The 16,609-nt window shown below is 53.9% G+C and overlaps 4 protein-coding genes across 4 annotated transcripts; 1 reads left to right on the top strand and 3 right to left on the bottom strand.

Annotated features, from left to right (window-relative positions):
* Positions 1 to 55: 55 nt before the first annotated feature.
* Positions 56 to 1,509, bottom strand: HOG1 (MAPK protein hog1; the record flags this gene model as incomplete). Its single annotated transcript, XM_051497708.1, has 9 exons — positions 56 to 122; positions 171 to 354; positions 402 to 480; positions 529 to 885; positions 935 to 1,034; positions 1,083 to 1,126; positions 1,176 to 1,305; positions 1,356 to 1,403; positions 1,454 to 1,509. The coding sequence occupies 9 exons, from the start codon at positions 1,507 to 1,509 to the stop codon at positions 56 to 58; spliced, it is 1,065 nt and encodes a 354-aa protein (XP_051352355.1).
* Positions 1,510 to 4,260: 2,751 nt separating this feature from the next.
* GNA3 (G protein alpha subunit) lies at positions 4,261 to 5,573 on the top strand (the record flags this gene model as incomplete). The annotated part of the gene is made up of 6 exons (XM_051497709.1): positions 4,261 to 4,384; positions 4,437 to 4,782; positions 4,827 to 4,955; positions 5,008 to 5,137; positions 5,187 to 5,425; positions 5,474 to 5,573. The coding sequence occupies 6 exons, from the start codon at positions 4,261 to 4,263 to the stop codon at positions 5,571 to 5,573; spliced, it is 1,068 nt and encodes a 355-aa protein (XP_051352356.1).
* Positions 5,574 to 7,856: 2,283 nt separating this feature from the next.
* On the bottom strand, positions 7,857 to 8,267 carry J4E92_006340 (uncharacterized protein; the record flags this gene model as incomplete). The annotated part of the gene is made up of 1 exon (XM_051497710.1): positions 7,857 to 8,267. The coding sequence occupies one exon, from the start codon at positions 8,265 to 8,267 to the stop codon at positions 7,857 to 7,859; it is 411 nt and encodes a 136-aa protein (XP_051352357.1).
* Positions 8,268 to 11,742: 3,475 nt separating this feature from the next.
* On the bottom strand, positions 11,743 to 13,552 carry J4E92_006341 (uncharacterized protein; the record flags this gene model as incomplete). Its single annotated transcript, XM_051497711.1, has 5 exons — positions 11,743 to 12,390; positions 12,437 to 13,155; positions 13,202 to 13,275; positions 13,320 to 13,371; positions 13,420 to 13,552. 5 exons carry the CDS (start codon positions 13,550 to 13,552, stop codon positions 11,743 to 11,745), a joined length of 1,626 nt encoding a protein of 541 aa, XP_051352358.1.
* Between the last annotated feature and the right edge of the window lie 3,057 nt (positions 13,553 to 16,609).

The following is a 16,609-nucleotide window of genomic DNA, read 5'->3' on the forward strand; positions in this document are numbered from 1 at the left end:
TTGTCGTGGAGACTGAAAATTGTTGTAGCTCGAGATTGGTAGACATTATGTGTATTTAGCTGCCGTTGTTCTCCTCCTGTGCCGCCGCATCTACGTTGTGGTAGTCCAGGATTTCAGAGTACCTGTGTTGTGTTAGCTCCGTTTACGTGATGCACTGGGAGTACACGTACATCATGATTTTCCAGGTGTCGACGGGTAGATCTGCGTCGTTGAACGACCAGTCGAACTTCTCCTCCGCGACTGGCTCATCAGTCGGGTCGTGGTATGGAGCGAGGTATGGGTGGGCAAGGGCCTGCTCCGCTCGCACACGCTTCTTCGGGTCAAAGACCAACATGTTCTCTAGGAGATCGACGGCTAGATAATGTCAGTCCACGCTCTCTTCATTGAAGCTGCAAACTGACCTTGAGGCTCGGCGTTCTTGAACTTGTTGGAGAGGGGTTGTCGTTCGCGCTTGGGAAGTGACTGGACGAATCGCAGTGTCTGCGGAAATCAGCAAAGTTGCTTCCAAGGTTTTGTGCATCTACTTACGTTTTCACTGCAAATGGTCTGGATCACATCGTCTGGGGGAGTACCCAGAAGCTCGGTGATGATGGAGAACTGGTTCACGTGGTCCTTGCCGGGGAAGAGCGGCTTGCCCTCGAGCATCTCAGCGAAGATGCAGCCCGCACTCCAGATATCAACCTCGACGTCGTACTTTTGCCATGTGAGCATGATCTCAGGCGCTCGGTAGTATCGGGTAGAGACGTAACCCGTCATCTGAGGGTCCTGTATACGGGCGAGACCGAAGTCGCAAATCTTGAGATCGCAGTTCTCGTTGACGAGGATGTTGCTGGGCTTCAAGTCGCGGTGCACGACACCAGCAGAGTGGACGTATTTCAGACCACGCTTTTCAGGTCAGCGCATTTTCTTGCATGGTTGGAATTTTGCCACCCACCAAAATCTGGTACAGGAAGTATTGGATGAACTGCTTCTCCAGCGGTCTGGAGGTGAGCAGGCGGTGGAGATCGGTTCCGAGGAGCTCGGTGACGAAGTAGCTGGGCGGATTAGTGCTTGCTCGGGTTGGCGGTGATGTGACTGCCTACATATCCTCGAGGGGAGAGATGAAGATGTCGCTCAGGCTGATGATCTGGAGAGTGTTAGAGTTTTCGCTGGGGACTGGCTGCTGCATTGCCCACATTCTCGTGTCGAAGATGCTTCAGAAGCTTCAGCTCGCGGTATGTCCGCTTCGACAGGACCGGAGTGCTGAAGGGCTTCATGATCTTCTTGATGGCCACCGCCTGGCTAGTAAGCTGGTCCTTGGCTGAGCTGCGCCGGAGTCAACAATCAATTCGAGTCTGGTGGTGTGGAGGTCGTACCAGACGAGACCAAAGGCGCCCATGCCCACGGGCTGCAGGTCGGTGTACCTGGTCGGTGTCAGTTGTGCCAGAAAACGCAATGTGGGGTATATCCGCACCTGCTGGTAATCTCGAAAGTGGTGCCAAAAATCTGGGCGCGTACGAATTCCGCCATGGTGAAGGAAGGTGATTATGATGATGCGACAGGCGCAAGGACGGGTCTGTGTCGAAAATTGGGGTGGTGGTGGTGGAAGAGGGCGAGTAGGAAGCCGTGGGGTAGTCGCGAATGCGTCGGGGCTCTAGTTGCACGTTGACGCTGCTAGATCAGGGCAGGTTCTATTGGGCTCGGTGGCTGGGTCCGGCAACGAAGGGCTTGCGCGACAACGGCTCCGAGGAATCCTTTTCGAAGGCTTCAGAGTTTGCACCAGGAATGTCGCGAGCGTCGACGGCTGGGACACGTTGGGGTTGCTGATTGCCGCTTGGAGACCAATGTTGACAGTAAGCGGGTCGGCGGAGAGGATTGAGGCACCGACGGGATGACCTCAGACTATGTGCAACACAAGGATGAGGCTCGAGGGCGTGGCGAGGATGCAGATCAGTGCGGAAAGGAAGAGGTGAAGGTAAGAAGACAACGAGGGGCAGGCACCAAATGCGATAGAGGGACACATGCACATGGCCCGCGCACAAGTGTCGCTCACACAGGTTTCGGCTTCTTCTGGTGACGTCACGATGGATTTTCGAGTTTTCCATTGCAGCCTGTGCTTCACACCTAGCGCAGGCCTTTACCGGGTTCTACTGGACACGCTGAAGATTGCAATGCGCCATCACCACGACGTCTGCTGTCTCGTCCATGTACCCCACTACCGCCTCGAAGCTCTTTCCGTATTCACTCCCCTTCACCCCTCCTTTCACGTGGGAGGTGGCCCGTGCACTACGTTGGCTGCCCTGAACGGTGACATGCAGCTGTCTTACCTGCTCGTTCTGACACGGTACGGGCAGACATCATGTCTGGGCAGCTAGACCTTCCCTGGGTGTAGAACCTGCGCCGGGTCTCCCTGCTGATATCATATCTACCCATTACTGATCAAATCATGAGGAAGGTAGGCCATAATAAGAGACACGGCTTCGTTGAACAGCGCCGGGCTGCGCTATCGCATACGTCAACGCGTTGATACGCGGATGTCTTGATACGTCGATGCCGTGATGCCGCGGTGCCGTGGATGCAGGCCAGAACACAAACGTCTTTGAACTTTTCACTATCCACGGCGGTACCTGGCTCAAGGGCCGATTGCCAGCCCTCGTGGCATCCCTGATATGGCATTGCGTAATGCTTCGTTTGCGGCTCGCGCCGACCGTGTGTGAATGGTATGCTGCGGCTATCACGGAACAGGGTCACTACCACACGAAACGTGCAAGCGATTGCTGACATGTGGCCCTGGTGAATCTGTCTGTTTGACGTTCCCGAACAGACACAATGATAATGCACGACATCAAAACATGTCCCAGGTCCGTTGTCCGCAAAGGTGGGAGCTGGTCAGCTTTCAGCTAGCGTCCTTCACAGCTAGCCAGTGACCAGTAACCAGAACCAGTGTGTGGCAGGAGGCTCGCATTCAACTTCAGTCAGGGCCATTTGATAAAAGTACCCGGCTTAAATTAGAAGCCTTTACATTGGGGGGACCAGCCCCACGGACATGTCTAACTTGAAAACGCCGTTGCATGTCATTCAGGTGGAGTTGGCGCTGGCTGGGCGACGAGGTAAACTCTATCGTGGAGGCGTTCCAGATTGAGACCCTCCAAGATTGGGGGCTGAGCTGATCGGGGCGGTGGGTCGATTGGACGGGGGAGACATCGTGAAGCCAACAGAGGTGTAGCACCGCAGAGTGCAGACTGCAGGTACTGTATATAGACGTTTGGAGGCACAGCTGCAGCGCGTAGTGCAGGGGCCGTTGTATCAAGGGGGCCGCCGTGAGGGCAGTGTTGGAAAGCCGCGGGTCGTAAGCCGAGCTCTTGAAGCACACGGCCAATCTGCCAATGATAGAGGCAGGTCGGATCTGGCAGCCACGCTCCATGGCACGACGGCGTACCTAGGTAGCACACGGCCTCGAGCGTTGTTAGGGCACCAACACCTCCATTGCCTTGCATCGCAGCGCAGCGCATCCCCACTGCCAGCATCCGCCAGCACTATTGCATTCTGCCTCGCTTCAGCGCGTCCTGTTCCGCTGCTTGGCTCGTGCCATTTACCCTGATCGCTGCCCTAGCATCCACGATTGGATGAGGCTTAGCAGCATCGCGCCTGCTGCCATCATCGCCTTCACACCCATCACCCATCCGTGATTCACGCTCTGCGCTGCGAGAAGAAGGGCCAACGCATCTGCATCACGCCTCTTGCCACGCGCGCCTCCCGCAATCAATACCCCCAGGCCCTCCGTCGGCGCCGGGCGACGTTGTTGTTGGTTGCACCTTCTCCAGATCCCGCGCCTTCCTCATCAACTTACTGGGGAAGGCACCTCCGCACGAGCCACTGGCAGCCCTGGAGTCTCCGATCTAGCTCACCAAGACGACCCTACCAACCATACAACACCACCACCACCGTCGCATTCCAAACCCCAGCCCGTCCTCGCGCGCCAGCCCGACCCCGCTCCCATTGTTGCCGCCGTCCACGCTGGCGACGACGCTGCCGCGCCCGCTCACCTCGCGAGGCCCCCTTTGACGGAGCTGCGTGTCGGATTAAGCCGACCAAGCGTCACCACAGCTCCAGCAACGCGCCAGCCGTCACGCCGCCATCCGGACCAGAGCCTCGCTCGCATCACCGCACACATTCCACGCCGACGGTTCTGCGACGCGCTGAGCCTCGTGCTCCATCATTATCCCGCGCCCGACTCCCCCCCAACGCCCGCGGCCGCGAGCCGCACCACACGCCGGCATTATGGGCATCTGCATGAGCACCAACAACGACGATGTCGAGCAGAAGAAACGCAGCCAGGCCATTGACCGCAAGCTCGAGGAAGACTCGCGACGGTTACGGCGGGAATGCAAGATCCTGCTGTTGGGTGAGTAGCTCCAGCCTGTCTGCGTGCCAACGCAATCATTAACACCCTACAGGCTCCGGAGAGAGCGGAAAGTCGACCATCGTCAAGCAGATGAAGATCATACATCAGAACGGCTACACGCAGGAAGAGCTCGCCATGTACCGCCTGACCATATACAAAAACGTCATCGATTGCGCAAAAGCCCTCATTGGCGCCATGCGACAATTCGACGTTAGCCCCGAGAAGCCAGGCAACGCCCAACTCTGCGACTACCTGCTCGACTACACAGTCGACCCCGACCCTGAGAAGCCCCTCGATGTACGGGTAGGCCAGGCCATCACATCCATGTGGAGCGACCCATGCGTCGGCAAAGTCCTGGAGCACTCGAGCGAGTTCTACCTCATGGACTCTGCACCATAGTATGTTTGCGCATCATCTCCCCGTTTCTTACTAACGTTTGCAGCTTCTTCGATGAGGTAGAACGGATATCCGACCCCAATTATGTACCCATCGAATCCGACGTCCTACGAGCGCGTACCAAGACCACCGGTATATACGAAACACGATTTACGATGGGCCAGCTCAGCATACAGTATGTGCGCCCCTTCAAACCGTGCTGTGGTTGTCAGGCTAACATGAAACAGCATGTTCGACGTAGGGGGCCAACGGAGCGAGCGCAAGAAATGGATACACTGTTTCGAAAACGTCACATCAATCATCTTCTGCGTGGCATTGAGCGAATACGATCAAGTCCTGTTAGAAGAAAGCTCACAGGTATGTCATTACGTCGAGCTCCTTGACTCCCACTGACTCGTGCCTGCAGAACCGAATGATGGAGAGCTTAGTGCTCTTCGACTCGGTAGTCAATAGCCGGTGGTTCATGAGAACCAGTATTATCCTGTTCCTCAACAAGGTCGATCTGTTCAAAGCGAAGCTTGCGCGATCTCCACTTGGCAATTACTTTCCAGATTACTCTGGTGGGAATGATGTCAATCGCGCCGCCAAGTACCTGTTGTGGAGGTTCAACCAGGTCAACCGAGCACACTTGAACCTATACCCTCAGTAAGAGGCTTCCCCTCACGAACCCCTCACGCATGCTGACCTTATTAGCCTAACACAAGCCACCGATACATCCAACATCCGGCTCGTCTTTGCCGCTGTCAAGGAAACAATACTGCAGAATGCGCTAAAAGACTCCGGCATACTATGATCGTCTACGCAGCACCGACCCCAACTCTTGACGGCCACGCATACGAACTATGAGTGCTCCGACATGCTCAGCTTCCTCCTTCCGCCATACCCATACATTTACATAATACACGAGCCCTTTACGATCATTACTCCCGATCGTGCCATTCATGATGCACATCCTCGGTCACGAAACGGGAACTTTGGGAGATATCATTGCCTCTAGCTATCATACAAAGAGCGCAGCATTGGTGTTTTTGGCGTTTAAAGATTCCCTGGGACCTGCTCCTTCCTTCTTGTCTTGGATAATGGGCCTGTTTTCATCGGAACATAACTTCTCTCTGCGGGGTCGGATTTCTTCGATTGCTGAACCTTGGTTGCCCTTTTACCTCCCCCGAAATCTCGCTGTTCTTTTTCCCTTTTTCCCAATATGTCACTATGGACTGAGAGAGATAAGCCGGAGGAGACAGAGGCCAGAGAGGAAAAAAAGTTGAATGCGCACCCCCATTCCGAATTCCCCTCCCCAATCAGTAACGGGGTTTCGCCCGCGAGGAGAGAGGACTTGTATGCTATATAGTCTCTCTTTTACGATATGCCTTTTATTTGTGTCTTATTCGATCACATCTTTTTTTACTTTTCTCTGTCTCTCGCGTCATGGTCAAATAACGGAGGAGGAACTCTCGACAGTTTTATCGACTCATAACTACGACGGCCCTTGTGCGATGGTACGGTTTCTTCATGGCTCCCCCTGATATAGCGTTCGCGCAGATATAATGTACGCCACCATTTTCGAATACCAATACAGATGATATTGAAGTGCAAATAATGACTAGTATGATCCACGGTAGTTTCGCAGTCTCGTGAAGTGGTTCAAGTAACAATGCGCGCGCTCAGCACTCAAGCACTTGTTGCCAACACCAACTCACATCTTCCATATTTAACACAACAAATCCCAGTCATAGAAAAAGGCACCCGGATACCGAACTCAGATTTCGCAAACGTTGATTGGTGGCTTTATCCTCCCTTTCCTTCCTTCGCGCGCAACAAATACCAACCAACCTTACACCCTGTTCGTCAAATCCGCATCATCATCACAATTTTGTAATCAATATAACCCGAAATAGTCGCGCCGCAACGTGCCGAAAACCGCGCGTCTGTCTTTGTCTTTGTTGTGTGCGCATTTGCGCAAAGTGTAATGAGTGCAATAAGCTTCACAAAGAAGGGCTAATGGTCGGATGGTGGGTGTGGTTCTGGTAGGTGGGATCGTTGTGCAATGGTGGGAAATCTAGCCTGGGGTGTGAGTCGGCGGTTTGGTTGGGGAAGAGATGGGGAAACTTGGAAGGGTGTTCGGGATCATGTGATCATTTGGCGGTGCTGGGAAGATGTTTGGCGCGGTATTCCGTTCTTTGCGGTAACGATGATTAACTAAGAGAACTTGATACACGTCTCCTTGATCAGAGGTCTGCAGAGCCCGACATCTCACATAGAGAAGGGAGCGAATTGTGTCAGCATTAGGAATACTCATCACAGATAATGAGACGGGGTCATTGCTACCTAGGTAACCGCTCTCGACCAATGAAGCGCTCACGTGCTTCCTTCCCTCCTCCCCTTCGCAACGCTACCTAGGTACTTTGACGGTGCATCAATAATTGCATACACTGAACACAAGGTCCGTCGTGTCAGCGGGGGAAGGGGCGGGGCGGAAACTCAAATTGACAAGCTAGTCTGCGCATGTGATGGATTGTCCGCTTCAGGAAATGACATGCGAAAACACAAGTGGTTGGTGGGGGGAAAGAAGACGTTATTACGAGATACACGTTGTGAGCTGCCATTCAATACGCAGATTTAGGGTAAGAGGTGTGGGGGAATAGTCGTGGTTGTCCTTACGGCTATTATCGTGAAACCGCTTTACCGTATGAGGTATCCGCAGCCCTCGACGTTACCACGATACCACATTGCGAAAGAACAGCATGAGAAGCAAGTGCAAGTTGTTGTGATGTTTGGATTCATGGTAATGTGACTGGTACTGTTCAATGTACTGTACTGCCTGCCTGTTCCCGGCGGCTAGTCAACCCCCCAAAAAGTAAACGCCTGCCCATGCCCACCCCCATCCATACCCTAAACGGCCGTGAGGGATCTTTTGTGGTATATCGACTTTTGTATGAGAGAGAAAAAAGGAAAGTCATGACATCGTTAACGCCCGACCAGAGCTCCTGTCGCTGTTCCATGATGCTGAATCGCTGTCAAAGGCGTATAGGGTGTTGCTCCGTGCAACTCCATCCGATAGAGGTAATCGTCCACACACTCAGTGCTTGTTGGACAAGAAAGTGTGCTTCTCAAAGCTCATGCGCCTCTGTCTCTCAGCGGCACTCATCTCCGAGGAAGAGGTCGGCGGAAGCGCATGCTTTGTGTTAACCGCCAGAGGAGCGAAAATCTTAAGGCCAAGGACTGGTGAATCGGCAGCCTTTGTGGCGGGAGAAGATGGCGCGCTGATAGTACTAGTCTCGGAGGGTGGGGCGGCAACGCTGCTGGTGATGCTGGAGACGGAGGAAATGGACTGGTGGCGCGCGGGGCGGTTGGATAGAAACCCGTGAGCAGGCACGACGGGCTCGGTGGGAGATTGAATACCGGGGCTGGCTGCCTTCTTGACGGGAGTGTTGACAGTGAGAAAGTTTTTCGGGAAGGGAATGTGGTAGGTTGAGCTAGTGGAAGACATTGCGCCAGATTGGGTGTTGGTTCTTGGTATGTGGGTGGTGAGGCGTTGGTTGGAGGTGGTGGTGTTGGTTGGAAGGGCTTGATTTATGGAGAGGTAATGTTGGTGTTCTGGAGGATGACAGAAGGTGGTCGGCACTTCTTATATGTTGCCCGAGAGATTATCAATTGTGAAAGTTCTCAAGTTCGGTGTTGTGCGTGGGTACCGTGGGTAGCGCTGCCAAGCAAGTTCCGCCGGGGCTCGCGTGTGTCAAGTGACCTCTGTAACTGGCTGGAGCGTTTTGATGATCTGCCAAAAGTAAAGGTCCGACGCGCTTGAGTCTCCGGTGTATCCTGCCTAGTGCGTAGTTTAAACGTGTCTAGCTTCGTCTAGCATAAAAGAGCTGGAGCCAAAAATCGAGAGGAGGCCTGGGGTTGCAGCGCGGGATGTTGCAGATGCTTCCGCGTTGGGTCTTGGCCGTGGAGCTGTAATTGACCCTGGCGATCGTATGGGTCCGGTGCACTAGTGATGTTCCGCTTTAGATGGCGCGGTTCGTCCGTGGATTGATAAGACCGCAGAAGACACTTGTTTCGCGTGCGTAAGCGCCCGGCTGCGTGTACAATGGTACGTGTATGATCGACGCAATTTGAGGCTGATTGTGGGCTCGAATGTACTTGGCAATTCTTGTCCGCCAGTGGGAACGGGCTGCTCGTGGATCTGGGGTCTCCGTAAATGGAGAGGTCTGTGTGTTTTGGTTCCAGAAAGGTTTTAGGGATGTTGAGACAGGTCAAGTTGGCTTGGCAGTCTCTACGTTTTCGACCTCTTGGGCGACTATCAAGATAACTTGGCAAAAGGTTATGCTGTTTGACGCGGCAGGGTGGAGAATTCAGCGATTTGTAGCGGAAGGAGAAACAGATGGAGCCAGACTGAATTCTTGTGGACTTAAGAAGGGAAGGTATAGCCTTTCGGCAAGGACGACGCGCCTCGGTCCAAGGGCACTCAGCAGGCCTGACCAGTCCGACTAGGAATAAGTAATCCGAGATAGAAGCGACGCGAAGAGGCGCGTGAAGCAAGCTCAACCTCTTAGAGCCGTGCATAGCTGTAGAAAACTGGGATACGAAATCTCAGCATGCATACCCGCTCTTTGCAAGCCGGACGACATGCGGGTCCTCACAAGTCAGTCGGTGCGCAAGCGCTAGATGCTGAGATGAGTGGAGCGAGAGTTAGCAAAACCCACCACGTTGGTGTAACTAGAATGCTCTCTGGTTAGATCTCGTGGGATGTTTCTGACCAAGCCAACGCCGCATGGAGTAAGGGGATGACGCGACCCCTACACGTCGCAGAAGCACGTTATGCTATAGGGCCAGTTTTTTCTGCTCATGCTGAGTACACAATTGGCCTTGCATAACAAGGCCGCGCTCACTCAACGCCAATGCCAGTGCCATGTGGTACTAATTTGCTTTTCGATGAACGTTCCTGGGGAATCTAGCCGGTGATGAGGCGCGTGCCTCGCATCATGCGGGGGTGAGGACAGGCCGCAGGCGGATCCGCGCCCCTGTATGTGTCTTCAGTGAGGGTAAGCCGAAGATAGCCTGGTTGCGTAGGAACGAAGGAGTTGTCGCTGGCGCCATGGTGTGATGAAGAAAAGATGCGCGGGCTGCTGACGGAGCTGACAGTCGAAAATCTTCCGAGGCTTCCTTCGGTCTCAGGTGACGCTATCTGCTACCTTATCTCCGTTTTTCCCTACTAAGCGACCTGCGACAATCCACGTAGGTAGTCGCCCGCATGTATTCCATATCTGCCTGCACCACCACGCCTCCAAAGCTCCAGACCTTCTCAATTTGACATCTACACGATTCAGGCAGAAGATAACGCTACTACGCCTCCTGTATTCAACCACTGCTTGCCTGGCAGTTTAACTATTTATTCCACCGGGTTTGTGCCGAGACGTGCAGCGCCTCTGCACCTCTGTGTAGCATATTCTACAACTTACAATGATCGTCAGTGTGCGAAAGACTGGGGTGTACTAGAAGGGATGGCCATTGGAGAGTTCCCTGATCCAGCTTGCGAGTCCAACGGTCGCCTTATCTCGACTTGTGCCCTGATGGCGTGTACGGCAGGCCAACCGGAGTCGAACGGCAAGCACTACGCTCAGACATGGTGTCGTGCATACGCCGTTGTTAGGACAGGCAACTGTAGTCCGCGTATAGCTGTCAAAATCTGGCTAGGGCTTGTCTGTCCCATTGCTAATGGGTGTGGATGACCATGACTGTGGCAGGCCCAGAAGTGTTCAAAAGAAGCTACACACGAGTACAACCCAGAACTCTTCTCAGAGAATGATGCCATTGAAGAAAACTAGTACCTGCCCAGAGATCTCATGCCAAGGCAAACCACACCCATCTCGCCCATGCAGCAGCAAGATCCATCGCATCCTACGAGGCAATTCTCCGTACCTACGTAACCCACACCCACCTTAACCGGCCTTGTCGCGCACTCCGCCCTCCACAAGTGCATTCCATAACCTGGATCTTGCCACACTTGACTCTCGAATACACCATGATAGCGGCGGCAGCTGCGGGAGATGCGCACTAAGCAACTCGTGTAACAAGCGGTGAGGACGAGACCAGTCCTTGACGTGCAGAACCCCAAGTGGGGTTGCCACCACCCTTTAGTGTGGGGTGAACATTCCGGTGTCCGGTGAACGAAAAAAAGTAATGATGTGGAGTTGTTGGTAGTTCCCTGGCTAGATATGGAGAATAGCCAACGGGTTATATGTCTGGGGTACAGTTGCGTTGGTTTCATGTATATATCATGGATGTAGAGCGAGGCACATGGGACAGTACTCTATTCTCGACTGTAAGCCACATATAAGAACGAAGGTGTATTGATAGAAGCGTAAAGCTGGGATTTGTAGGCAGTAGAGGATGCATGTCTATACTAACTACCCCATCCAACAACAGCATAAGCAGTCAGAATATCACAAACCATATGTACAAGAGCCCTCTCACGCCCGACGTCCCATGTTATGAGGCGCCACGCATTTTCAAGGAGCGCTCTAGCTGGTATTCACTCTTCCAACGTTCCGTTAAGAGTACACCGTATCGTATCACGGGACTCCTGCAGGCTCAAGGCCTGCATCGTTGGTGTTTGTCTTTTGTGGTTCAGGTAGACCATTGACATCTGCGGGGTTTTCACATCGTCCGGCTGCAAGCACAGACAGAGATTACATGAGAAAAGAGAAAGAAGAGAAAGAAAGTAAACATTGATGACGAGCCTGGTATCAATACTGTCTTTGATGTTTGCAACTTACTGCATATGTGGCTATAAGCCTGATAAGGTATCTTCTTCATCGTTATTCATGCCACAATATAGGCTTTTCGGTGCCTGACCATAACGCCGTGTCGACCTTCAAAGCCATGTGGTCGGTACCAATACGCCTTGCTAACCATTTCCCCAAATCCTAGAACCGTCATTTTCCCGTGTTTGATGAGCCCGTGTGCTAGTCGTAGTGGAGGAAAAGCTGGCTCATGCTCTCTCCATGGTGGTTTCTTCGAATCGCCTCTGCTAGGAGATTGTCGACGTTGATGACCACCAGCTTCTCGGGGCTCGCCTGCGCAAGCTTGTGGTCGGGGATCGGAAACGCGTTCGTGATGACAATCTTGTCGATGACATCGCAGTTGCTCATTTCCTCAAGACAGTCGCCGCCAAAGATACCATGGGTAGCGAAGCAGTAGACCTTTGTCGCACCACCGCGCTTGACAACAGTCTCGGCGGCCGCGATCCATGACGCAGATTTGTCCATCATGTCGTCAACAATAAAGACAGGGCGATCCTTCACGTTGCCGACAAGAGTGACCATGGTCTCGAGCTCGGGGTTCTTGAGATCCTCTTCCTCGTCTTCAGATGATGCAGCGGCGTCGTATGTGCCACCGAGGGCATGTGAATGTTCGGTGTCCCTATTGCGGGTGGAGGAGGTAGTCGAGATGAAAGAGGACATCATGTGCGAGGGTATATCGTCGTTTTCGCCTTCGGACGGGGGGCGGTTGCGCCAGGTGTTGGTCGATGTCGCGGACATGGAGGGAGAAGGATGTGTATCGTCGACGATATGGCCCTGAACTAGTCGTCCGTGGATGACGTTCCTCGCGCGCTGCAGACGTTAGCTGTGTTCAACAGACCATTTCAAGGGAACATACCTCGTCAGTGTATTCCTCGGCGCCGCTCTCATCTGCACTCTGCTCCTCGAGTTCTTCCTTGTTCTTCTCGACATCTGTTCGAATGGGCTCCAGCGGTACCTCGGGCTCGACGATAGAGCCTGCGCGCATACTCTTAGACAGCGGGTGGCTCCCGGTCGGCTCTGACCATCCGTTGGCTCGCCTTTGCAGGGGGTTTGACGGTACGCGCTTCAAACTTGACTTGCCTGGTTCAGCCTTTGAGTCTACCGTCATCTTGGAGATGGGCGTAATCTCAGCGTCGGCATCCAGCGCAGCCTCGACCAGGTCGTCGGGGGTTTCGTATGAGCCATCCAACCGGAGTTGCTCGAACATGGCGCTCTCATTCCAGTGCACCGCCGTGCCTGCTCTCCGCCTGTCGGTTGTGACAATACCAAAACTGAGCTTCAACGCGTCCGCCAGAGACGTGACGCGCTTGGTGCCACCAGGGTTCTTGCTAACAACGACGGCTTCCCTCCAGTTCGGCACGTTGACGCGTATCCAGCGGGCGAGGAGGGGTTCGGCAACGAGGTTGTCGACAGGGCACTTGAAGAAGCCCTGCATCTGGGAGGCGTGGAGGTCGATGGTCATGACATGGTTCACACCGGCGATGTGGAGAAGGTTTGCGACCATGCGGGCGGTGATGGCCCCGCGGTGCTGCTTCTTCTTGGACTGGCGCGAGTATGGGAAGTAGGGCATGACAGCTGGTGATGTCAGCAGCTGGCAGCGAGCCTTACAGAGGCCAAGTACCTGTGACCGACTTGGCTGAGCCGCCTTTGCAGGCCGAGATCATAATCAGCAGCTCCATGATCGAGTCGTTGATTCTGACCCATTAGCCGTTGACGCATACCAAGGCTGGGCTGCTCACTTCTCGCTTCCGCTTTGGACGATGAAGACATCTTTGTTCCGGATCGAGGTATCTGGAGACGCTTAGCATGTGAAGGCGGCGAGAGTGCTAGCCAACATACGAATGGTGACGGAAGTCTCTCCGTTCTTGAACTTGCCCAGCGTCGCGGAGCCAGGCTTCGTGCCGAGCCTGTCGCAGATGCCGTCGACGAGCTTGGGGTGCGAAGACCCGCCAAAGACGAGTGCGCCCCTCATGGTGGGCGGGCCGAGGAGAGTGACGTTCTCGTAGTGGGCAAACTGAGGTGAGGGCTGGTGAGGACGCCGGTAACGGTCGTGCATGTCAAAATTGTTCGACATGCTAGCTCAGATATCCGCCCGGGAGGGGTTTAGCCCGGCCCCACTTTAATGACCCGAAGCGGATACCCCAACCAGCAACGTGTGCCTGACTCGCGAACAGCAACGAGCAGACGGCTGGATAACTTAATAACGACCAAGGGAGCTACGGGAGCGGGAGACCGGGCAGGAGCAACAAGATCGTTATCTGCCTTTATGCAGACGTGTGCATCAACTAGGCGTCTTACAAGCTGCTGCAGCGCTGTCACGCGACCACATCACATTGCTTCCTGGCCAACGGTGCGCGCACGATGCACTTAGTCGCCTTCGTACACGCAATGCATCCGACTCCGCCTCTCAACATGTCATTGGGCTTTAGTACGTTGTGGGGAGATATAAATTCGAGAATTGGGCCGCAGCATTCATATTGAGTGTCTGCCTCTGACGTGGAGAGCTCTCAATCAAGGACAATGTTGTGTCACTGTAGTGTGCGATTGGATAGGCTTGGTCGTTGTTGAGGTTCTGCGCAAGTATATTGGGCGTCCAAAGCGTCATGGAAGATATTGCAACCATCAGGCTTGCCACGGATGGGGCTACGAATGTGTCTCCAATGACGTGTATGATCAAGCAGGCATAGAGTCGACACCAACAAGACGAGGTACTTTCAGAGGATATACAACTAGGTTCCCTCAGGCATCCACTCGCCAGCTATATCTCCACATGGATCGTAGTTGTGCTTTCTAGACAGCCTCGCCCTTAAGCAAAAGACGTCGTACAAGCTCACCGCTTGCTTTGTGCTCCTGTGGCCCCGGTGCTGTACGTTGCTCAACCTGGATCATTCCCCACACCGGAACTCAACCGATTCGCGACTTTCTTTGTCGTAGCCGTTATAGTTCCCTTCCCAGCTTCATACATACCCTCGAACCGGTTTAGAAGCGTTAGTGTAGCTATGGAGGCGCACGTTCACCTTTGCTCTGATCGCGCGAGCTGCAGACAACCGTTGCCATTTGCAACGCTGATCCACAGTAGCCATGATCTTCGTACTTGCCATGTACATACGAATGCGGGAGACATATATTACGACGGCTCCTCCCGAAGCATCCACATAGCTGTTCGTGGAGGTCGATCCGCTAGAGTCGGTTTGGCGGCAGTTCATGGAAGCCTTCCAGGTAAATAGTGGGTGCTCTGGGCGTCTGCATCCTTTCCATAGTGCTATAAGGATAATATCGGACATAGGCGGTGAGCTGGTGTCACAATGACAGGTACGTACCATGAGTCTGTAATAGGGAAATTAGCCAACTGCGTGCAAATGTGGTAAATGAAAGACCGTGATGGTGCGCAAAACTGAAGAAACGGCGCCTCATCTGCCTGCATCGAGCGGGAACTTTCTCGTCCCACCATGGCATGCACCGAAAGAAGAACACCAGCGCTTTATTTGGGGAGGAGCCGGACCATCGCAATTCCCTCTATTTTCATGATCCTCAGGTAGTGTGATGAGCCGTAAGGCTGAAAATAAACACCCCGATTGGCTGTCCAGCACACGGTATGCGGACACTAGTTTGCACGGTCCGCCTCCGAACGCCGGGTCTCAGGTATGGTGCAATGGCTGGCATGTCTCTCGATGTTGCTGTGCGTGGGACGCGTTTGCATTGACAGAAAACGGCGTACACAACAGCAATGTAGAGCGGCTGGCCAGCCAATAGAGGCTGCAGCGGGAGAGAAGCGTATCCAAGAGCCTGGTTCGAGGTCGTGATAAAGCTTAAGAGCGGGTGAGACGTTGTGCTTGGTCTGACGCGTGCCCGAATTTGTTGGTACTCGAGCGTGGAAAGTGGTGTGATCACGTATCATCTTCAGATGTCGGTTGAATCGCCGATTCTGAACTACCCAACGCAGGAGCATATCCTCCGAATCCTTGTCTGGAAGAGGGGCACCTGGGAGAAACATTGGCAAGCCGACAATGAGACCTCGGCGACCATATGGGTCTACACAGAAAGCTGCATGGTTGAGAAATTAGGTCGCGTTACAGGAGTGTCTGACTGCCATGATGCATGGTGTCAAGCCACAAACCTGGAGGCTCGCTGCGAACGGGGCTTTTTGAGCAGCTAGCGAAAGCCCCCGCAAGCACTTGCCATGGTAGAATTTGAGAGGTCGCGTGGGTGTGAGCCAAGCGTGCTTGGCGTGTTTGCGGCGGGCGATGGAGCTAGCGAGAAGAGGAAGTCACCCCGTCTGGGACTGACGCGCATTCGTCCACACGCAGGACGCCACACGGGCGCCATGGTCACAGCGGACGTGATGGTTGTCGCGATCTTGCATTGTGGCACCGAGCGCCAGGTTCACTCCGATCCGGTGTAACCGATGGGTCCAAGCGAGTGTAGAGCTCCCACCACCGCCTCCAAAACGTAGTTCCCGTCGTAATGTCCAGTCAGGTACCATCAAGGCTTCTGTGGTACACAGAGGAGGGTGTGATGCGCCGGACCTAGCTCTGATCATCTGCCTGTGGCCGGGTAGGCCGCTGGAACGCCATGTCCCGATCTCGGATATGCTTTTAGTAAGTAATGAGATCTGGCAGCAATGAATCAGATCGTGTCATGTCATCAAAGGAAAGACGATGTTGTAGTCGACGTGAAAAGGAACAACAGGACCGCGAACAGCGCGTTGATAGGGTTCAAGTCGTTGTGCAGATGCCCCCTGACAGGTGGGATCGCGAACCAGCAAGCCATGACCGAGCCTCCTGACAGAAACATCCGATGCGCATATAAAGGCCTCAGATATGAAAGCCGGTCAGGGGTGTCTCTGACAATTGCGAGTGATTACTATGCTCATGTTACTGCTACAGGACTCTAACTTCCGATACTGGAGGAACGAGATTACATGCTGGAACGGAACGTCATGGCTGCTCGTCGCAGAAGCAAGCAATGTCGATAGAGCTGATAGTGGATCTCCCGCCAGCCACCTGCATGGTGCTTGCTGCTTTGGACC

The sequence above is a fragment of the Alternaria infectoria genome, assembly GCF_024043175.1.
Source record: "Alternaria infectoria strain BMP 0036 chromosome Unknown scaffold_9, whole genome shotgun sequence".
NCBI lineage: Eukaryota > Fungi > Ascomycota > Dothideomycetes > Pleosporales > Pleosporaceae > Alternaria > Alternaria infectoria.